The following is a 22,087-nucleotide window of genomic DNA, read 5'->3' as shown; positions in this document are numbered from 1 at the left end:
CGTCAGTGACTGGTCGGTGAGCCTGCGCGCACGCTTCGGCGTAGCCGGTCGTCCACACCTGGTCTCCGAACGCTGTGTTGCCTGCGTCCTCCCTGCCCTGCGCCTGTTTCTGAAAACTGCTCTACCAGTCGTTTCAGACGGCTGGCAGGGCGGGGGGAGGCAAGGGCTGTGTCTGGCCCCAAGTCTCCCTGCGTACGTCTGCAGTCACGGAGCTGAGTTTCTGTGATGCGCCCGCAGTTCATGGGTGCAGCTGAGTCCCTGGGGTGCGTGGGTCTCGAGGGAGGCTCCCCGCGGCCAGCTTGCTAGGAATTCAAATTCTTTTGGAGAATACTTGTTTAGCTCTTTTGCCCATCTCTTAACTGGACTGCTTGGATTGGTTCTTGTTTCGGTTCCTCATAGATTCTGGATGTCGATTCTTTGTCAGATGAATACTTTGTAAATATTTCTCCCGTTCAGTTGGTTATCTTCACTCTGTGCATTGTTTCCTTTGCTATGCAAAAGGTTCTTTAAAAAGAAAAAAAGACCTTTAGTGGTGCCTGCTATGAAAACAGAAGTGGAGACATGTAAAAAGGCCGCAGCTGGAAAAGCCACGGCCTGCAGTGCCAGCCTCCCACATAGGAGCCAGTTCAAGTCCCGGCTGCTCCACTTCTGATCCAGCTCCCTGCTAGTGCGCCTGGGAAAGCAGCAGAGGATGGTCCAGGTGCCTGGGCCCCTGCACCTGTGAGGGAGACCCAGAGGAGCCTCCTGGCTCCTGGCTTCAGGTCAGCTCAGCTCCGGCCGTTACGGCCATTTGGGGACTGAATTGGTGGATGGAAGATCTCTCTCTGTTTCTACCTCTCTCTGCAACTCTGTGTTTCAAATAAATAGAATGAATCTTTAAGGGGGGGGAGGGGTTGCACGGAGCTGGTCCCCTGCCCCGTGCGCCGCCGTCAGTCACACGAAGCCCTCCCAACCCGTGTCTTTCTGTGCCTCCCTGGCCCTCCTCGTCTGCGTCTCGTGTCCTTGCCTTGCCCTGTTTCTCTTCGCCACCTCAGTGATGCTCCTTGCGCATTTTCCCGGGAACAGTCCCAGCAGCCATGTCTCCCCCCGAAGGCGGAGGAGACCCCGAGCCCTGTCCCTCGTTAACTCCTCTCCGCCCTCCTCCCCAGGTATGTCTTCACCGTCATTTACACCTTCGAAGCGCTGCTGAAGATACTGGCCAGGGGGTTCTGTCTGAATGAGTTCACTTACCTACGAGACCCTTGGAACTGGCTGGACTTCAGTGTCATCACCCTGGCGTGAGTATGTGTGTGTGTGTGTGTGTGTGTGTCCGAGTGTCCGTGTGTGTGTCTGTGTCCGTGTGTGTGTCTGTGTGTGTCTGTGTCCATGTGTGTGTGTCGGTGTGTCTGTGTGTCCAAGTGTCCGTGTGTGTGTTCAAGTGTCACTGTGTGTGTCCGTGTGTCTGTGTGTCCGAGTGTCTGTGTGTGTGTCTGTCCATGTGTGTGTGTCCATGTGTGTGTCTGTGTCCGTTTGTGTGTCTGTGTCTGTGTCCGTGTGTGTGTGTCCGTGTGTCTGTGTCCATGTGTGTGTCTGTATCTGTGTGTGTGTCCATGTGTGTGTATGTGTCCGTGTGTGTCCATGTGGCGTTGGCAGCTGTGTTCAGGCCCCTACACTACGGACATTTCCTCATCTCAGCCGAGCTCCCTCCTTTAGCCCCACAGGGCCTGGGATTTTCTCCCAGGAGTGCTACTTTGGGGTCACGTTGCAGGGTTAGTCCCGTGGGCACAGGAAGTCAAGGATGTCAGATCTGGACCGTCGGAGGGCTTGGTGTTGCACCTGCCGACAAGGCCTTCTGCTGAGGTGTCAGTGACTGGTTGGCTGAGCCTGTGTGCACGCTTGCGTAGCGTCCGTCCACACAGCATCACAGCCTCCTTGTCACTGTGCGTCTTTTCAGATGGTCCATTCCGAAAGACGCTGTGATGGCTAACTTGGCGTTGGCATCAGACTGTAGATGGCGGTGCCTGTAGATTCCCAGCATCCTCTCCGGGTGCTTCCTAGGCTCGTGTGACCCAAAGGTGTCCTCGTGTGGGCTGCACGTCTTCCTAGTAGGCTTTTCTCACGTGGTGCTGCTGACTTCTGGTCCTGCAGATACGTGGCCATCGCCAAAGACCTCCGAGGGATCTCCGGCCTGCGGACATTCAGGGTTCTCCGAGCACTGAAAACCTTTTCGGTGATTCCAGGTGAGCCGGTGCACCCGCAGAGCGTGGGCTCGTCGGCACAGGATCCCCGTGAGGTCCCAGGGAAGGGATGTCGTCTCCGCTGGACAGGCAGGGTCAGCTGGAGGCCAGAGCTGTGCCCACACTCCAGTGGCCGCACCGGCAGTAGACGACAAGGCGTGTCCTCACCTTCGGTCCTCCCTGTCGGGTTCCATTGTCATCTATGCCTACACCAAGGATTTAAACTTGGCGATGGTATCTTCACTGTTTCTGTAGCTCTAAGAGGTTGAGCCCCAGCCTTGTCTTTGGACCTGCAGAGGAGAAAAGACTCAGATAGTTCTTGGTTACAGAGAACTCAGACACAAAAGTAGCACCCCACGACTCATGGCCTGGGCCTCCTACATCTGTGTTGCTGCTAGCAGCTGGGCCACTGCTTCTCGCCTCCCACCAGGTAGATGGTGGGGACGGTGAGGCCAGAGGCCAGGCGCAGGACCCCACACTCATCCATGGCCTGATGCTCCCTGCCCTGCCCCTCCCAGAACCCTCCTCTGCCCCTGTGAAATGGAAACCCTGCTCCTGGAGGGAGCATCCCTCTGCCTTCTGCGTCTGGCTCTGCAGGGATCCACTGGAAAGCCTTTTCCAGTCTCTGGACAAACTCCACAAGGACCCACAGGTCTGCCCTTGCTCTCTCCATCACCTATGTTCAACCAGGAAGACCTGAGTGTTATTCAGACCCCTGGCCTGGCCCTCTCCACATTGGCCCACCTTGCTTCATGTTCCAGAACCCACCTGTGGGTCCACAAATACTCCTACTCACTCACCTGCTCACCCCCCGCCCACCTGGGGCTGCGCTGCTTCGTGCAGAAGTGTGTCCCCGTCTGTGTACACAGTGCTGCTTCGTGCAGAAGTGTGTCCCCACTGTGTACCCAGTGCTGCTTCATGCAGAAGTGTGTCCCCACTGTGTACCCAGCGCTGCTTTGTGCAGAAGTGTGTCCCCACTGTGTACCCAGTGCTGCTTCGTGCAGAAGTGTGTCCCCGTCTGTGTACCCAGCGCTGCTTTGTGCAGAAGTGTGTCCCCGTCTGTGTACCCAGTGCTGCTTCGTGCAGAAGTGTGTCCCCACTGTGTACCCAGTGCTGCTTCATGCAGAAGTGTGTCCCCGTCTGTGTACCCAGTGCTGCTTCGTGCAGAAGCGCGTCCCCGTCTGTGTACCCAGTGCTGCTTCGTGCAGAAGTGTGTCCCCACTGTGTACCCAGTGCTGCTTCGTGCAGAAGTGTGTCCCCACTGTGTACCCAGTGCTTCTTTGTGCAGAAGTGTGTCCCCGTCTGTGTACCCAGTGCTGCTTCGTGCAGAAGTGTGTCCCCACTGTGTACCCAGTGCTGCTTCGTGCAGAAGCGCGTCCCCGTCTGTGTACCCAGTGCTGCTTCGTGCAGAAGTGTGTCCCCACTGTGTACCCAGTGCTGCTTTGTGCAGAAGTGTGTCCCCACTGTGTACCCAGTGCTGCTTCGTGCAGAAGCGCGTCCCCGTCTGTTTTCCTGACTCACACTCACTCCTCAGGGCTGTCCCGAGGATCCACCTCCTCCACGACACTCCCTGTGCTTTTCTGCCTCCCCACACCCCACCCCACTCCCTCGCTGGGCTTCAGGTAAGGGCTGCTCCGTTGTGTGTCCTGGGGCTTCCCTTCAGTGGCTGGACAACCCCACTGTATGCTGCGGCTGTAGCCATCGCTCAGGGGCTGACACGCATGGCAGCCGGTGGATTCTTTGTCTACCAAAACGACGGGCCAAGGAAGGATCTGAGAGGCTGCCTTAGGCACAGCTCTCCCTGCTGCCCGTGAAGCTGCTCTCCTGGAGAAGTTACTCTCCTTGCCCACAGCCGTGACCAAGCAGGGCCCCATCTGTGCTGCCAGCTGTGGTCAGCCTCAGCTCTTCTCAGTGTCCCTCTGTTTCTCCCTGTGTTTCTCAGGGTCTCACTCCTTTGCCAGGGTCGTCTGTCTATGTCTTTGTCTCCATCATTGCCTCGCTCCATCCCCTGGTATCTATGTCTCCCTGGCCTGCCCCCTCTGCCACACAAGCACACACAGGAAGGCTCCTGCGCTCCCAAGCCTCAGGGAGCCTCCCAGGGCTTAGGTAGGTACAGGAAAACAGATGCCAAAGAGCTGGAGGAAAATCCGTAGCCTGGCAGGGCCCTCAGCCGCTGGTCTTTACTGGAACTGTTGGTATCAGGAATGCCTCAGCCTCAGGACCACGAGTGCCTTGCAGGGGTCTCCGTTGCCTTATCTTCCAGTGAGGACCGCAGTCCCTGGTGGCTGGCCTGCCTCTCAGCGGTCGCCAGGTGCAGGGGAGACGCTGGGGCTGGCCCTCCCCTGCACTTGGCAAATACCTCCCGCTCATGTGGGGAGAGGGGCAGAGGCGTGCGTGGCCCTCGTCCAGTGTCAGCGACACCTGCCCGCAGGACTGAAGGTCATCGTGGGGGCGCTGGTGCACTCGGTGCGGAAGCTGGTGGACGTGACCATCCTCACCATCTTCTGCCTGAGTGTCTTCGCCCTGGTGGGCCTGCAGCTCTTCAAAGGCAACCTCAAGAACAAGTGCATCAGGAATGACTCTGCTCTCTACGACGGGGCCAACTACTCACTCGACATTGAAAGTGAGTGGAGTCCACTGAGGACCTGGGGACCCTACAGACCCCGGGGTGGGGTGAGGGCCCCCTGCACACCTGCACAGACAAGGGGGACCCTACAGACACCGGGGCGGGGGTGAGGGCCCCACACACCTGCACAGACAAGGGGCACCCTGCAGACCCCAGGATGGGGGTGAGGGCCCCACACACCTGCACAGACAAGGGGCACCCTACAGACCCCAGGGTGGGGTGAGGGCCCCCTGCACACCTGCACAGACAAGGGGCACCCTGCAGACCCCGGGATGGGGGTGAGGGACCCCTGCACACCTGCACAGACAAGGGGGACCCTACAGACACTGGGGCGGGGGTGAGGGCCCCACACACCTGCACAGACAAGGGGGACCCTGCAGACCCCAGGGCGAAGGTGAGGGCCCCCACAAACCTGCACAGACAAGGGGGCCCTGCAGGCTCTGGGATAGGGGTGAGGGCCCCTGCACACCTACACAGACAAGGGGCACCCTACAGGCCCTGGTGTCGGGGTGAGGGTCCCACACACTTGCACAAAGGGGACCCTACAGACACCGGGACAGGGGTGTGTGGGGGACGAGGGCCCCTGCACACCTGCACAGACAAGGGGGACCCTGCAGACCCGGATGGGGGTGAGGGCCCTGCACAGACAACGGGCACCCTACAGATCCCGGAGGGCCGCACACACCTGCACAGACAAGGGGCACCCTGCAGACCCCGGATGGGGGTAAGCACCCTGCACAGACAAGGACAGTGTTTGGACTCCTCCTCCCTGCTGACATGCCTCCTCCGAGGTGTGTGTCACTTGGAGCTCCCCAGGATCCCTGTGCTGGGGAAATGAGCTGCAGGTGCGGGCACCGAGGCCCTGCCGGCTCAGCCCCTCCTCTGCAGTGGGACTGAGCACGCACAGCCGGGGAGCCCACCTGCCTCAGGAAGAGGACCGGGGAGGCGTGGCCTTGGCTGCACCCAGCTGGTGTGGGGGCCAGGGCCCTCGGGTGGGGGCCTCACCTCTCCCTTTCTTCGGCAGGCTCCTACGTCAACAAGCCAGGCACGTCTGAGCCTCTGCTGTGCGGCAACGGATCTGATGCGGGGTGAGTAGTTGACCGCGACAGCACCGACGCCGGCAGTCCCTTCTCCAGCTTCTCCCAGCATCTCTGGGCAGAGACTGGCGGTCCAGTGGCACGGGAGGTGTGGCAGTGAACACGTGCTGGCCCGTGCCCTGACTCGCAGCCACAGGGAGGGGTGTGTGAGGAAGCAAACAACTCCAAGAATCGTGACTGCCTACTGGGCTCCGGGTCCTGTGTGTCAGTCCAGAGCGAGGGCGGGATCATCAGGGCATGGCTGGCATGGACTGGACTCAGGCGTGGGTGTCCAGAGGGTGGACAGGGCAGCTGAGAGCTGGCTGGTTTAGGGTGCGCTGTCTCCGCTCGATGTGGTCCCTCATCCCCCGGCACACTAGCCTGGGCCTGTTCTCACAAGACTGGAAGTGGGCAAGGCCTCCCGAGGCCCAAGCTTACCACTGGCCCGACGGCACACTTTCTGCTTCTGCTGACCAAAGTCCGAGGGCTGGGAAAATACACTTCACCCCTCCAAGGAAGGCGTTGCAGGGGCATAGTGCCCAGGGGGTGGGTGAGGAGGGGCAGACTGCGGTCATTTTTGCAAAAGATGGACTCCAGGAGGAAGGCACTGTGCATGCAATGCCTTCGTGTCGTGAGTCATCACGGCTCACTCTGCCGTATGGGTTCCATTAGCCCCACACAGCAGAGGAGGAGACACATGCCTCAGACTACATTTCAAGTTCTGAGAGGCCAGACTCACGGCGAATGAGTGGGAGGGCCAGGTGGGAACCATGGCAACCGAGAGTTCACGTCCCATCTGAAGGGTCAGCCATTGCTCTGCCGGGCTCTAGGTTGCCGTGGAAATGTGGGTGCACTACTTACAGCTCTTCCAACACTTGAGAGAGAGACAAAAAAAATCTAAATTTTTGTGTGAAATCTCCCAGCTATGGATTTGACTACAAATGCCTATTTTGGGGCCAAAGTATTTCTGTAGGCCAAATCCAGCCTACAGGCTTCCAGTTGGAGATCTCTCACATACATGTACAGGTGCTGCCTTGTGGGCTCCATGGGCTCGGTGATGATGCAGGGCAAATAGCAAGGTCAAGGAGGACCTCCTGGAGGCCAGGTCGAGGTGAGCGTTCAAGGACAGAGGGGTGAGGACCCCTCAGCTCGGCCTGTTCTGTGGATCACTGGAGCGGGGCAGGAGCAGAACATGTTCAGGCAACATTCCAGAAAAGCCCGTCCTCCCCCACTGCAGGACTGGGGGCAGATCAGAGCTGCATCCCCGCCCCTGAGAGGCCTCCAGCCCCACCCTGCCCAGGTGGAGCCGCGTGGAGCCTCTGGAGGCTGCACCTTCATCAGCGCCCCTGGAGAACGCCCTGGGATCGAGCTGCGAGGTGGGAGTGGACGGGGTGTTTGGCCCCAGCAGGCTCTGTGGTGTCTGTCCTTCAGCTGACGTCAGAGTTCTCAGTTTATGGAGTGCAGCGTGAGAATCCAGTGCACGGATCCAGTGTCACTAGCGTTTGCATCTCTGCCGGAGCTTTCGTCACTCAGGCGCTTGGCGTTGGCTTTTGGCTTGGGGAGGGTTTTCTGACAACAGCATTCCTTTGCTTTAGCGTAAATTGAAACTGAGCGCCTCCTCCACGTCCTTTTGCCGCCTACACAATGGCATTTCTCAAGGCAGTGACTCCAGGGCAGCTCAAGCACCCCCAGGGGACCCTTGTGAGGTTCATCTGTCGGACACCCCTCAACACAGCCAGGGAGGTCCCAGCAGGCAGTGGGGAGTGGCCCCCACTGGGATGGCAGGGGGAGGCCAGCCCAGGACCGGGGCAGAGAGAGCCCTGAAACCCGGCTGGGCACAGAAGAGCTGGGCCAGAGCGCAGGCCCATTCTGACCAGCTGCACTGTGGGAGAACAGGCGGGGAACAGCTGCTAAAGGAGCATCTGATGATCTTCAGCATTCTCACACAGATTATTCCAGGCCGTCCTCTGATCACGCCTGAGATGACAACAGCCAGACTTAATTTGCATTTTATGTAGAATGAGTACTACGCTAAGGACACCACACGGGAGATTTGCACGGTGGTCTCACTTAACTCTCAGAGCAGTGAGCTGCTGATACGCACTGGCCACAGTGGGGTTCTGCAGAGGCCGTAAAAGTCAGGCTGCACTCTCAAGGCTGCCTTTAGGAAGCCCGCAGGAAAGGGGCAGGCTTGCTCCTTGGAACAGCCAGCAGGAGATTGCCCGTGAGCGTGGGTCTGCAGGGTCAGGAAGCTCAAAGCCCTCCAGTCACAGTGCAGGTAGGAGTGGAACTGATTACCCTTGTCTGGAGGGAGTGCTGACCCATGGTATGGGTCCTGGAGCTGTGTGTTCCCATGGGTGTCTGCAGTCGGAGAGCCCCAGCTCAATGCTGGTGAAGGAACCTGGGGGTAAAAGAATCCCGAACATTAAACAAGGCATTACCCTTTCCTCGCCAGGCCCTCCCCATTGCCCTGAGCTGAGATTTCTATTTAAAAAAAAAAAAAAACAAACATTCATTTATTCTGTTGGAGAGGCAGACTTACAAAGAGAGGGAGAGAGAGGGAGAGGTCTTCCATCTGCTGCTTCACTCCCCAGATGGCCACAATGGCTGCAGCTGGGCCAATCCAAAGCCAGGAGCAAGGAGCTTCTTGCAGGTCTCCCATGCGGGTGCAGGGGCCCAGGGACTTGGGCCGTCTTCCACTGCTTTCCCAGTGGCAGAGAGAGAGAGAGGGAGAGAGAGGTCTTCCATCTGCTGGTTCACTCCCCAACTGGCTGCAATGGCTGGAGCTGCGCCAGTCTGAAGCCAGGAGCCAGGAGCTTCCTCCAGGTCTCCCAGGTGGGTGCAGGGGCCCAGGGACTTGGGCCGTCTTCCACTGCTTTCCCAAGTGCATTAGCAGGGAGCCGGATGGGAGGTGGAGCAGCTGGGAACTCAAACTGGCACGCGGAGGGGACACCAGTGCTGCAGGCAGAGGCTTAACTGACTACACCACAGCACCAGCCCTGAGAGAGTTTTTGACATCAACTCACCTACTGACTAAGAGATAGGAATCCAACACTCCCCCCCCCCTCCACCCAGCACTCACTGAGCAGTCATCTCTGGTGTGGCCTTACTCATGGACCAGTCTTCAGGAGCAGGCTGGACTGACTCAAGTCCTGGGGTACTTTGCTGTTGTACTTCTCTCTTAAAGCGCCTGTGTAGTTGTAAGCAACTGGCTTCTCTTTATAGAAAGGCTTACAATTTGATGCTGGTGCTGTGGCATAGTGGGTAAAGCTGCCACCCGCGTGCCGGCATCCCATATGGGTGCCGGTTCAAGTCCCGGCTGCTCCACTTCTGAGCCAGCTCTCTGCTGTGGCCTGGGAAAGCAGTAGAAGATGGCCCAAGTCCTTGGGCCCGTGCACCCGCATGGGAGACCTGGAGGAAGCTCCTGGCTCCTGGCTTCAGACTGGCGCAGCTCCAGCCATTGCAGCCAATTGGGGAGTGAACCAGCAGATGGAAGACTTCTCTCTCTCTCTCTCTCTCTCTCTCTCTCTCTCTGCCTCTCCTCTCTGCATGTAACTCTGACTTTCAAATAAAATAAATAAATCTGAAAAAAAAAAAAGAAAGGCTTACAGTTTCCTGTTTGTCAAGTAGAATTGTTGAGATGATTCAGGCATATTGTTTGTAGAGCACCTAGAGCAAAGAGAGGCACAGGGGACGTGCTCAGTGAGCGGGAAGGGTCCTCCCCACGTTAGATACAGTCCGTCGGGGAGCTTGGCTAACGCGAGTGCTCCTTCAACAGGCAGCTCGCAATGGTACCCACAGGCTGGGTTTCAGCTCCGTATTACTACTACTAATTCTGTTTCCTGGTGTGGACTGCCAAAGAGTTTGATGTCTTGTGGAATCACATCTGAGCCATCAGCTGGCCTCCCCCGGCCACTGCCTGACCAAGACACTCTGAGGAGAAAGGAACTAGTGTCCCCCACTTCATGGATAAGTGAAACTGAGCTAGAGAGACTAAGTGGCCAAAGTCATCCGGGTAATTAGAGAAAGGTCAGGCCTTGGACTCTGATCTCTGCCTTCAAACTCTTGTCCTGCAGCTCCAAGCTGCCCGGGCCCCATCAAGCAAGGGCCCACACGATTGGTGACCTTCTCTGTTCTTGCCGCAGCCACTGCCCTGCTGGTTCTGTCTGCCGTAAAACTTCTCAGAACCCGGATTTTAACTACACCAGCTTTGACTCCTTTGCTTGGGCTTTGCTGTCTCTGTTCCGCCTCATGACACAGGACTCCTGGGAGCGCCTCTACCAGCAGGTATGGATCTGCGTGCCCCCATGTGGGCTTGGTGGGAGGCTGGGTAGGTCAGCCATGTGGAAGATCTGGCCTTGATCTCAGGGGCCCACATGCTATGGGTACATGTCTCTTTTCTCTCCCTTGACTGCAGACGCTGAGGGCTTCTGGCAAGATGTACATGGTCTTCTTCGTGCTTGTCATCTTCCTGGGGTCTTTCTACCTGGTCAATTTGATCTTGGCTGTGGTCACCATGGCGTATGAGGAGCAGAACCAGGCGACCATGGCCGAGATTGAAGCAAAGGAGAAGCAGTTCGAGGAGACCCTCGAGCTGCTAAGGAAGGAGCAGGAGGTCTGTGAGGGTCAGAAGACCGTGGATCCAGTTGCAGGCTGCGTTCTCGGACTGAGGCGGGACCAGCACTGGGAACCTGTAGGAGGACTCTTCTTACCCCAGAGCCCTCGTAGGTCAGGCTTTCCCGAAGGAGAGCCCAAGTGAGGATACCCTTGAGAGTGCCCTCAAGAGAAGGGAAGTGGAGGCAGCAGGATGGGTGGAGGCTGTGTACTAGTCAGCCCTTTGTGGCCAACACACGACACCCGAGGCAGGCTACCTGTGAAGAAAGGAGCTTATTAGCTCACAGCTCTGGAGAGGGAAGGCATGGTGCCTGCCTTGGCTTGGCTCTGGGGAGGCCTCTTAGCTGCACACATCCCTGTGAGTGGCAGTTGTGGGACCACAGACGGGAGTCGGCAATCACACCTTGAAACAGGAAACCCAAGAATTGGCTGCAGACAGGTCGAGGCTCTTATAGCAAACCTCTCTTTAGAACTAACAAGCGAGGCCAGCGCCGCGGCTCACTAGGCTAATCCTCTGCCTGCGGCGCCGGCACACCAGGTTCTAGTCCCGGACGGGGTGCCGGATTCTGTCCCGGTTGCCCATCTTCCAGGCCAGCTCTCTGCTGTGGCCAGGGAGTGCAGTCGAGGATGGCCCAAGTGCTTGGGCCCTGCACCCCATGGGAGACCAGGATAAGTACCTGGCTCCTGGCTTCGGATCAGCACGGTGCGCCAGCCGCAGCGCACCAGCCGCGACGGCCATTGGAGGGTGAACCAACGGCAAAGGAAGACCTTTCTCTCTGTCTCTCTCTCTCACTGTCCACTCTGCCTGTAAAAAAAAAAAAAAAAAAAAAAAAAAAAAAAAAAAAAAAAAAAAAAAACTAACAAGCGAGTCCATGAGAATTACCTCAGTCCCTTTTGAGTGTATTCCTCCAATGACCCAAGGCTCTCCCAATAGGTCCCACCACTTAAAGGTTCCATCAACTCCCGTGTCACTGCGCTGGAGGGATTGGGATCCCAACACATGGGCCCTTGAGGGACAAACCACAGCCAAACCATGGCAGGCGGACACTAGGTGGAGTGCTCTCAGCTGGAGCTCCGGAGCAGGACGAGTCGATTCCTGCTCACACCCAGCCCAGGGCAAGAGGCATGTGCAGAGGGCTGCAGGTGTGAGCCGTCCCCTGCCGTCCCTGGAGACCCCAGCAGTCCACTGTGAGATCCGGTGAGGGAGGTGACCAGGGACGGCTGCCTCGCCATGGCCGCATCCACCACCCAAGTCCTAAGTCTTGGCCGCCTCTGGCTCAAATCCCTCACGTCTGGGGTACGCTATATGCCCCTCACGTCTGGGGTACGCATGTATGCCCCTGATGTCTGGGGCATGCGTGTATGCCCCTCACGTCTGGGGCACACGTGTATGCCCCTGACGTCTGGGGCACACGTGTATGCCCCTCACGTCTGGGGCACGCGTGTATGCCCCTCACGTCTGGGGCACGCGTGTATGCCCCTCATGTCTGGGGTACGTGTGTATGCCCCTCACGTCTGTGGTAAGTGTGTATGCCCCTGATGTCTGGGGCATGCGTGTACGCCCCTCACGTCTGGGGCACTCGTGTATGTCCCTCACGTCTGGGGTGTGTGTGTATGCCCCTCACGTCTGGGGTACACGTGTGTGCCCGTCATGTCTGGGGCACACGTGTATGCCCCTCACGTCTGGGGCACCTGTGTATGCCCATCATGTCTGGGGTATGCGTGTGTGCCCCTCACATCTGGGGCATGCGTGTACTCCCCTCATGTCTGGGGCACACATGTACGCCCCTGACGTCTGGGGTATACGTGTTTGCCCCTCACATCTGGGGCACGCGTGTATGCCCCTCACGTCTGGGGCACGCATGTACGCCCCTGACGTCTGGGGTATACGTGTTTGCCCCTCACATCTGGGGCACGCATGTATGTCCGTCACGTCTGGGGCACACGTGTATGCCCCTCACGTCTGTGGTAAGTGGGTATGCCCCTGATGTCTGGGGCACGTGTGTATGCCCGTCATGTCTGGGACACACATGTATGCCCCTCATGTCTGGGGCACGCGTGTATGCCCCTCACGTCTGGGGCATGCGTGTATGCCCCTGACGTCTGGGGTATGTGTGTTTGCCCCTCATGTCTGGGACACGCGTGTATGCCCCTCACATCTGGGGCATGCGTGTGTGCCCCTCACGTCTGGGGCATGCGTGTATGCCCCTCACGTCTGTGGTAAGTGGGTATGCCCCTGATGTCTGGGGCACGCGTGTACGCCCCTCACGTCTGGGGCACGCGTGTACGCCCCTCACGTCTGGGGTATACGTGTTTGCCCCTCACATCTGGGGCACGCGTGTATGCCCCTCACGTCTGGGGCATGCGTGTGGGCTGGGCTCCACCAGATACGGCCAAGCTGCTGCAGCTGCTCTTCTCTCTCCACAGGTTCTGACAGCGCTGGGGGTTGACACAGCCTCCCTGCACTCCCACAGTGGGTCACCCTTAGCCTCCAAAAATGCCAGTGAGAGAAGGCACAGAACGAAGCCGAGGGTGTCAGAGGGCTCCACAGACGACAACAAGTCATCACAGTCCGAGCGTTACAACCAGCGCAGGATGGTAAGGGGCCCTGGTTTGTCTGCAGAGACCGCCCGCCTCTCCAGCTGCCCTGGATGGTGGGAGAAGCTGGGGGCATGCGATCAGGAGGACGTTTCAGCAACCCAGGCACCACTTCCAAATGCAGCCTCAACTAAAATGGACGTTGTGGCTAAGGAAAGGGATGAGTTATGAGAACTCTGTGGAGGAGGGGTGATGAGCAGGACTGGACGCTGGGATGCAGAAAGAGGAGAGAGGAGTCCAAGATGACTCCCGAATTTCAGAACTGGGCAGTGGAATCGCTGACTGGCAGGCCGGGGGTGGGGAAGGGTTTCCTGTCCATGGTGCTGAAATAATCCACAAGCTAGTCTGACACCAGGCTTCAGGCCCAATGGCTCAAGCTGTCATGTTTTTGTTGGAATCCATCGCTGTGACACACTCCAGCCCAGATACGGCTTCAGAACCTCACCTCAGACCCTGCATCAACTCTCCCCCTCATAATGTTCTGCCTCCCATTTCAAGGCTTGCACTAAAAATCCCTCTCCATGGGCTTGAGAGTCAATCCCCTCCCCATGGGAGGGCAACTCCAGCACTGCTAGCACAGAAAGGGGGCCCACGTGCTGTTGTCCAGGCCTCTTGCCCCTCTCTTCCCTCCCAGTCCCCTTTCCTGTGCTCGCCTGCAGGATGCTTGCTTGCTTGCTTTATCTGGCAGCCTCACCTCTCCAAGCCTAGATTTGTGCGTGTGCTTCATGCACAGATACACTCATGCACTCGAGCCTCAGTGCCACCCCACACAAGGCACTGGGCTGCGCCCTGTGCCCTTCTCTTCCCTGCTCTGCCTCTTTTGAGAAGCACCTGGCGTGCACACCCTGGAGTCTTTGTGGTTTTCCAAAGGAGGCTTGGCTGGGACTGCAGCACTCACAGGCCAGGATGAGTCACAGCTCCCAGGGAGGTGTCAGTCCTGAATCAGACATTCCTGTTCCCCAGGGAGTCAGCCCCTCAGAGATTAGCACCTGTATGTCCAACAATTGTGTGGCTTGTGTGCTTACCTCTCCAGTTAGGCTACCTTCAGGGGCAGGAAAAGAGAAATTTTCGCTCAACAATACTAGGTGCTTGATATATAGGACTAAAAATGGTCTCTTTCCTGAAGATTTCCATTTGGGGTGAGGAGGCAAATACAAAAACAGCTATGTGTCAAATGCTGTATTAAAGACATATACATGGGTCAAAAAGTTTGAGGAAGTGAAGTTGAATTCAAAGATAAGTTTGTTCTGTGGCAAAAAAAATTTTTGAAGTCCATGCATTGTTGTTTTTATAATATGCATTTCCATGAACTTTTTGAAGACCCCATACAGGAGGGAGCATCCACTCCTACAGGGAGAGGAAGAGGAACAATGGAGATGAGTAGTAACTGAAGACTTGGGAGGGTTTGAGGAGCAGATTGGGAAAAAGAACTTGTGCATACAAAGACTGAGATGCCAGCTGGGTACCCCTTGTTTATTAACTTTCTTATTTGAAAGGCAGAGAGAGAGATCATCTATCCACTGGGTTACTTCCCAAATACCTGCAACACTGGGACTGAGCCAAAGCCAGGAGCCAGGAACTCAACCCAGGTCTCTCATGTAGGTGGTAAGGACCCAGTCACTCCAGCCATCACTGCTGCCTCCCAGGGTGTGACATTAGCAGGAAGCTGGGGTCAGGAACAGAGCCAGGAATCAATCGCAGGCACTCTGTTTGGGATGCAGGTCTCAATTGTTGCACCAAATGCCTACCCCTGGGTATTTCTTTAAGGTAATAGATTAATTGGAGCTCATTCAAGAAGGCATCCACTTCCTCTTTTTCTCCGTAAGTTCTGGTAAATAGGCTGAGGCAGTTTTTATTGAAAACCATGTTTTGACCAAGAGCAATGACATGGTGGCTGGAGGTAAGACATGCAAGAGACACAACGCACTTGAGACCAGCTGGCCTTCTTGTATGATGCAACTTTAAGGCCATTGTAGTTCGTAGGCTTGGGGATCATTGCCTGTCACTTGTCAAAAAGGTTAATTCTGAAACAACTGGTGGCCAGATAGGCACTGGGTGTCAAAGGCAGGACCCAGGCTTTCTTCTCCGCCTCTTCGTTGGTTTGCTTGGTGCTGAAGCACTCCATCTTTTGATCTTCTACATGGATTTGTCAGTTCTGCTCCTTTGCTTCCAAAGGATTTGTATGCGTGATGTAGTGCTTAGGCGTGTATTCTAGGCAGAGAGTGCTTCGTTTTATACTGGACTTCCAGTGATGGCTCCTGAACAGGACCAAGCTCCAGATAGTCAGGCACAGACACTCAGTCCCCTGGGATATGGGGAGAAAGAAGGAAAACCCTACTTGTCAAGATTCCTGCCTTAGTAATTTTGTAAACAAAAGAAATTAAGGAAGGGGGAATCAAGCAGTGTGGTAAAAATTTAGTAACAAGTTGATGTTTGTAGTTTAGAAATAGTTAATATGACTTGAGGCCAGAATTCGATGACTTCTTTGGTCAGGCTGCCTCTGTGGTCATGGGAACTGGCCAACCCTGCACACCAACCCTCTGGGGGCCCTGAGTCTGTGAATCAGCTCTCTTCCCCTGGCAGTGGTGAGCCACACAGGTCTCTCAGTGGGAGGTTTTGATGGGAATTGTTTATTGATTTGGAGGGAGGGAATTGTTCTTCCAGGAAACTAGTCTGCAACTCTCCTTTCTATCTCTCCATTGCTGATGGTTCAAAGCCGCCTCAAGGGATCCTAGAAGCTCATTATGTAATAAAACTCTAGTCTCCTCCTTTGCAACATTCTTACAGCCTGGATCTAATGAATTGTACAAACTAATTTTCAGACAATAGAGTGCACACGTTCATTCAACAATCACTTACCAAGCATATTCCAGGACCAGTGTGCATATTAAAATCTCCTCAGGTCACAACTTTGAATGAGGAAAAGGGAGCTTAAAACAGACTTTTCTATCCCTGTGGCGAAGGGCCAGCAAACAGCTGACCCATCCAGTGGATGAAGCTGTCATGATGACCTATAAGCAAACGTCTTGCGATCTTTTCTCTCTCCTGGCCATCCCCTGTTCTGTCCAGAATCTCCTTATCCCCTGTTCCCTCCTGTGTCTACCCAAAGCAACCATTGGATTTTGGCTTTATTGAACAAGGGAAGCCGTGAGACTGAGGCTGGAGAAAATGGAGTGGGTGGAGAAAATTGTGCACTGGGTTTGTTGGAGAACCAGCTTCCCTCCAGCCTTCTTTTCTACTCCTTTGGGGCAATGCCCAGTCTTTCCTAGGCCTGAACTCTGGGAGGCGCCGGGCTAGCCACGGCAGTGTCTTTCACTTCCGAGCCTCTGACCGAGATGCCTCATTCCATGATGGGGTCACAGATGATGGAGTCTTTCATGGAGATCAGGAAAGCCATCAGGGCCCTGGACAACAAGGCCCTCTCCCTAGGAGCCCACTCACTCAACGCCCCAACCCTGGCTCAGGGCATGGAAAAGATGGACACCTCACGTTGCCCACCAGTGAGCCTGCTCCTGGAGCCACTGAAGTCTTGGTGAGTTTGTGAGTGCTCTCGACTCTAAAGGTGCCTTCCATCTGGAGATCTGGGGCCAGGAAGCCACGTGTATCACCAACGGCAGTGTTTAGCTGTCATTCCAGCAACTCCCCTGTTACAGACAGGGCAAGTGAAACCGAGAGAGAGTGGGTTTACCTGAGCTCAGACAGGCTTCTGGTCCACCCTGCAGTGCAGTGAGGCAGCTTATGTTCCATGCAGCCCCATATTTCATCTTGTTTTCCCCCCCATCCCTATTCACTTCCACTGTTTTAGAGATGGACTTTCTTGCTCCCAAGGTGAGTGTCTCTTCCTACTTGTGGTTCTGTGCTGAGAATCCAGGGTTGGCAAGAGGGAAGCAGAGAAATTCGTGGAGATGCTCAGAGCAGATCTTAGCAGCAGCAAAGTAATCCCTGCTTACTCACAGGAAAAACGGCCCAAATGCACACATTGGGCAGCAGGGAGCACCCGACCACACTCTGACAGAACAATCACAGAGCATAGTGGCAAACCCGGGACTCCTCACTAGGCTGGGGCTGGAAGCTAACTGGTGCTCCCCCTCCGTTCCAGTAATGATGCTCCTAGTGTTTTTCAGCTGTCCTCTCTGGCTAACCAGGGAGACAGAGCAATTTGTAAACAGACTTGCAAAGAGGCCCTGTATGATTCTGCTAACTCAGATGCATTGCACAGAGTTGCCCTGGCTCAGCCTGATGAAGTGTCACGTGATTCAGGGTCCCAGCAAGAAACAGAGACCACTCCAAGTGGAGAGAGCTTCAGGAAACCCTTACAGAGGTGTGAGCTGGGATGAGGAGGCACCTGGATGCTCGCAACAGTGGAGACCTATTGCACACCTAGAGCGGAAGTCAGAACCGACGGGGCTGCCTGAGACAACCTGTGATCTTAGATAGATGATCACAGCTGCTCCTCAGCCTCTGCTCCCGGAGGAGCCAGGAGATAACGTCACTGACTTGCTTCTCCTTCCCCATCATCCTCTGATGCCTGTCTGCGCCTCCCATTGACCAGACCTGACCAGAACCAGAAAGTGAATGTGGTGCCTTCTGCCAGGTCACCCTCCCCAGGCAGTGGCGGGGTGAGAAGGTGGAGAGCAGGTCTGCTGGGCAGACCGAACGAGCAGAGAGCCCCGAAGGTGAAGGCAGCTGGCGGGCCTCTGGGAAGGAGTCCATCCGCAGTCAGGCGTCTCGTGCTGTCTCCTGAGGGCCCTCACCTTCCTCTGTCTGCTCCCGAGATTCTGACCATCCAGCAGGCTCTGACTTTGATTCGTTCTCATTCAGTTGTTCGGCTAGCCTGAGACTAACGCTTCGAGCCCTTCCTCGCTGCATTGATAGGGGTGTCAGACCTCACTCACAAGTCACATCTCACTTAAACTTCCCGAGCCTCCTGTCTCTCCTCGTAAAATGCTCTCTAATTAGCTGGAGGGTTCATCAGAACAACAAAGTGTCCATCGAAGAACAGAGGAGCTCCTAGGAGTCCTAGCAACATTTTGTGCAGTTCAGGATCCTATAGCAGAACATCATAAACTGGGTGACTGTAAACAATGCAAGTCTCTTTCTGGGGCCGTCAAGGTCAGGTGCCTGCAGATTTGCTGTCTGGGGAGGGTCCACCGCCTGGTGTGCAGAGGCTGCCTATTGCTGTGTCCTCACAGGATGGACAGTGCAAGGGAGTTCCCTGGAGTCTCCTGTCCCAGCTACGAGGGCTCCACCTGCATGACCAAATCACCTCCCAAATCCACCTTCAAATACCGTTACCTCCAAACCCACAGCATTAGGATTTCAACATACACATTGGAGTAGGTCCCAGACCTTCAGTCTACTGCAGACAACCTGTGTCTGAACAGTCAAGTCGCACAGACAGTCTATGCAGAGAGACCATGTATGTTGGGAAGGAGGTGGTCTGTGAGAAGGGAGGTCAGGACAGTCCGCCACAGAGCAGGAATCCTCTGTAAGCTTCCCACGCCCTGCCTGGTCCCAGCTCCCGCCCCATAGTAGAAACCCTGAAGGAGCTTGAGGCAGCCCCGTCCGCACCCTGCTGCCCAGGTCCTGTCCTAGCGTAGACAGTCACAGAGCTGCCGGTTCGCCCGCCACCCTGTCAGCTTCCACCCGGGGCTCTGGCTCCGTCTCAGCCCTACGTCCTTGTGCTGATGGCTGAGCGCTTAGCCCAGGTTCAAGTACCAGCCCCAGTTCTCCAAGTCTGACTGTGGAGGGCAGCCTCACTGGCAGCTCCGTCCTAGGAGCCTGGCCAACATCTGTGGTTACCAGGGAAGGCTGAGGGTGGCCTGAGCACCCTCCTCTGTCGTGTCACTGCAGGCCTCTGATGCAGGGAAGGCGAAGGCGTTCTTGTCAGCAGAGTACTTGGATGAGCCCCTCAGGACCCAAAGGGCGATGAGCGTCGTCAGCATCATGACCTCCGTGATCGAGGGTAAGTGCCGCTCGCGGAACGTCTGTTCACTGCGCTGTGCTGAGTAGCCGTGTGAGTAGCAGGAGAAGGCCCCGACTCGGCCCCGTGGACGCTCCTCTGTGTCCTGAGATCCGAAACGCCCCTCCCGCACGTGCCGAGGCAGAGCCCTCACCCTTTCTCAGTGCGGTTTTCACGTCTGTAGTTTTTCAAAATCACAAGACTCCGGTGAATGGAGCGCTGTGGGCCACCTGTTGCTCAAATGCACATCTGCTACGAAGCAGGTGCCCTCTGCACTCACGGAAGTGGGTTCTTAAGAAGTAACTGTCAGAGACCAGAGAAATCCAGGCCGGCTCTCCAGCTCCTAGAAATGTAACAGTCTTACATTTTCTAACATGACAAAATTATCCCGTGTTTCGTGGCTGTAACTTTCACAGCTGTGAATTAATTTCTGCCACAAACCCCATGCTTCTAATGCTAGACATTGAAAGGTAAACAAATCAATCCATCAGCTTCACTAAATTTTTGTGGATTTTGGGTTCTGACATTCGAGTGGGAATCCACCCGGGCTCCCCAGGGCTGTGTCTAAGTACCAACCAAAGGGTGGAGGAAGGGAGTGGCACCAGGCTCCGGCCACCTGCCAACCAAGAGCCCATAGTGGGTGATTTCATCCCTCACCTGAGCACACGGTTCTCCTGACTAGCCTTTATTCTGCCTCGGGCTGTGTGGTGTGCGGGGTTGGCCGTACCCAGTTACGAACCTCCCCCGGCAAATCGAAGTGTCGTGGGAGTCTGAGTGTTGAGGAGCGTAGGCGCTCTCCTCCCAGCCCTGGGATAAAGCCTGACGTGGGCAGAGGGTGTGATGCAGTGGAAACTCCCAGAACGGTTGAGGGACTTGAAAGCAGGGCCTGTAGGTGCCTTGTCCTAGGCGAATCCAGAGCTGGAAAACATTAGAGAGATCCACAAGCTAAGCATGGCACAGGCCAGCAACGTGCCTGGGTAGGGACCGCCCCAGGCACCTTCAGAGAGTGCTCTGTGGATGCAGAGTGGCAGGAGAGTCCCTGGGTAAGGACCCCCCACTTGTCACTTTCCCAGTGATAAGGACTGGGAGAGCAAAAGAGGAGGGAAGGGAGGCGCAGATAGGGCGGCTTTGGATCGCGTGTTTCCGGAAGGCCCTTCTCCATGCGCAGAGCAGGAATCGAGTGAAGGCGGGGAGTCAGTCATAGGAGAATCCAGGGAGGAGCGCTCCGTCCACGTGACCAGTGAGCAAAACCTGCAAGACGGGGACAGCAGTGAACCCAACATCCCAGTGTAAGAAAGATGCAAGGAGGCCTTGGGGTGGAGGGGAGGCGACGGAGGACACTCGTCAGTAAGGACACAGCCTGGAGCCCAAGCGCCTGGTGGCGGCCTGTGTCTGCCGTGGTGGGAGGCCTTGCACCCTTGGGCTCCATGAACTTCGCGGTGCCTCAGTTTTCTCACCAGTAAAAACTGAACATGTACCTACCTGGCAGGGTTTTGTGAGGCTTCCGATCCAAGAAGATCCTCTGAACCAGACCTGGCGCATGGTAGATGCTCTCCAGATGGTGACTGTCCTGTTCACCAGGTTGCAAACTCCGTGCGAGCAGAGATGCTCCTGCTTTGCTCACAGCTAGGAGAGCAGTGCGCGGCGCAGAGCGCTCGCCGGCAGATGGTAGATGAATCAGTGGTGAATGACTGGGCCTCACGGGGCGGCACTGGGGCGAGTGGTGCTACTTTGCAATGATCTGAACTGACTAAACGAAGAAGAAAATAAGGAGCAGTCAGATACTTGGGACAGGACACGGTGCTTCCCATAAAGATGCTGTGAGAGGAGACAGAGAAAGGCAAGGGAAATGACACTTTCCAGAAAGCCTCGTAAGGGAAACCTTGGTGAGGTCTGAAGTGTCAGTTTTCTGAGCCCAGTGCGTGCAGCCTTCCCTGGCCACGTGTTAGGGCCTCGGTGCCCACAGGCTACACGAAGCGTACTCATGCTGTCAGAGTCGTGATAAAGGGCTTCAGAGGCCTACGAGGACTTGGCAGTTCACTGAGTTCAAGGCACATGAGCCATCTACGCTTGCCGCGCACGCTGAGATCTGACAGTTGTCCAAAGCAGACGAACAGATGAGGACCAGAGCAGTGAGGACAGCTGCCTCACGCTTAGCAGGAAAGAACGTGGAGCAAGTCACTAGTCTGGTGCTGAGTGTCTGGAGGAAGTGCAGGGTGCTAGGGAAATTGGTACGTTTAGTCTGGGGTCACAGAAGCATTCGAGGCTGCAAGGATCCTGAGGAAGAGTGAAAACCCCTGATGTAGCTGGGACAGAGAGAGCAACAAGGAGGGGCTGGGAGCAGATCCGAGAACTCCCCCGACGACATTGGGGAAGTGGACTTCACCCTGAGAGCAGTGAGCGGCCACTGAAGCAGTGCAGGCCGGGAGCTGTTTTGTAAAGGTCGCTTGAATACTCAGAGAGGAGTCAGGAGGGGAAGTGTGTCGGCAGGGAACCTGGGTAAGAGACGGCAGTGCCTAGGCTCTGGGGTAGGGCGGGCGGGGGGGTGGGTGTGAAGGGAAGAGGAAGGGTCTGAGAGCTCCCCCCAGGACACAGGATCCAGGACTTGATGCACCTTTTTCTGGTGTGGGCAAGCAAAGGGCTACTCTGGACGTGACCACTTCAGGGAGAGCAGGGGGCTTCGCTGGACAACGATGAGAGGAGGACTCAAGTCTGGGACTCGGGTTCCGGGTTCCCTGGGAAACATCCAGCTAGGGATGTCCAGTCTCAAGCTGATGCTACAGCAGGAGTCAGCAGGCAGCCTGGGCATGCGTATTGGAAAGCGTGTGTGAACATAGATGGGGACTCCGACAAGAGGCAAGTGGGTAAGGTGGCGTCGTGGAGATCAAGCCCAAAGACAAGATGGTCTGGGGCAGAGGTGGAGCAAACTGCAATGATCAGCCGTGGGGGAGAGGGGACAGAGGCAGCGGGCGTGCCTGCAGACAGGACAAGGCCC

The 22,087-nt window shown here is 56.2% G+C and overlaps 1 protein-coding gene across 9 annotated transcripts in view; it reads left to right on the top strand.

Moving 5' to 3' along the window:
* SCN10A (sodium voltage-gated channel alpha subunit 10) overlaps nucleotides 1-22,087 on the top strand; it is a 118,709-nt gene that overhangs the window by 48,459 nt on the left and 48,163 nt on the right. For 8 of the 9 annotated variants that reach the window (XM_070073062.1, XM_070073058.1, XM_070073057.1 and 5 more), the window contains 9 exons: nucleotides 1,149-1,277; nucleotides 2,128-2,219; nucleotides 4,648-4,839; nucleotides 5,867-5,930; nucleotides 10,064-10,205; nucleotides 10,336-10,533; nucleotides 12,960-13,130; nucleotides 16,390-16,662; nucleotides 18,984-19,095. In XM_070073062.1, the coding sequence (XP_069929163.1) occupies nucleotides 1,149-1,277; nucleotides 2,128-2,219; nucleotides 4,648-4,839; nucleotides 5,867-5,930; nucleotides 10,064-10,205; nucleotides 10,336-10,533; nucleotides 12,960-13,130; nucleotides 16,390-16,662; nucleotides 18,984-19,095 (1,373 nt within the window). The remainder of the gene's footprint in view (nucleotides 1-1,148; nucleotides 1,278-2,127; nucleotides 2,220-4,647; nucleotides 4,840-5,866; nucleotides 5,931-10,063; nucleotides 10,206-10,335; nucleotides 10,534-12,959; nucleotides 13,131-16,389; nucleotides 16,663-18,983; nucleotides 19,096-22,087) is intronic. The other variant, XM_070073060.1, reaches the window with a different exon arrangement.

Source organism: Oryctolagus cuniculus, chromosome 4 (genome assembly GCF_964237555.1).
Source record: "Oryctolagus cuniculus chromosome 4, mOryCun1.1, whole genome shotgun sequence".
NCBI lineage: Eukaryota > Metazoa > Chordata > Mammalia > Lagomorpha > Leporidae > Oryctolagus > Oryctolagus cuniculus.
Note: the sequence above shows the minus strand (reverse complement) of the source record. Positions and strands in the feature narration are given on the sequence as shown.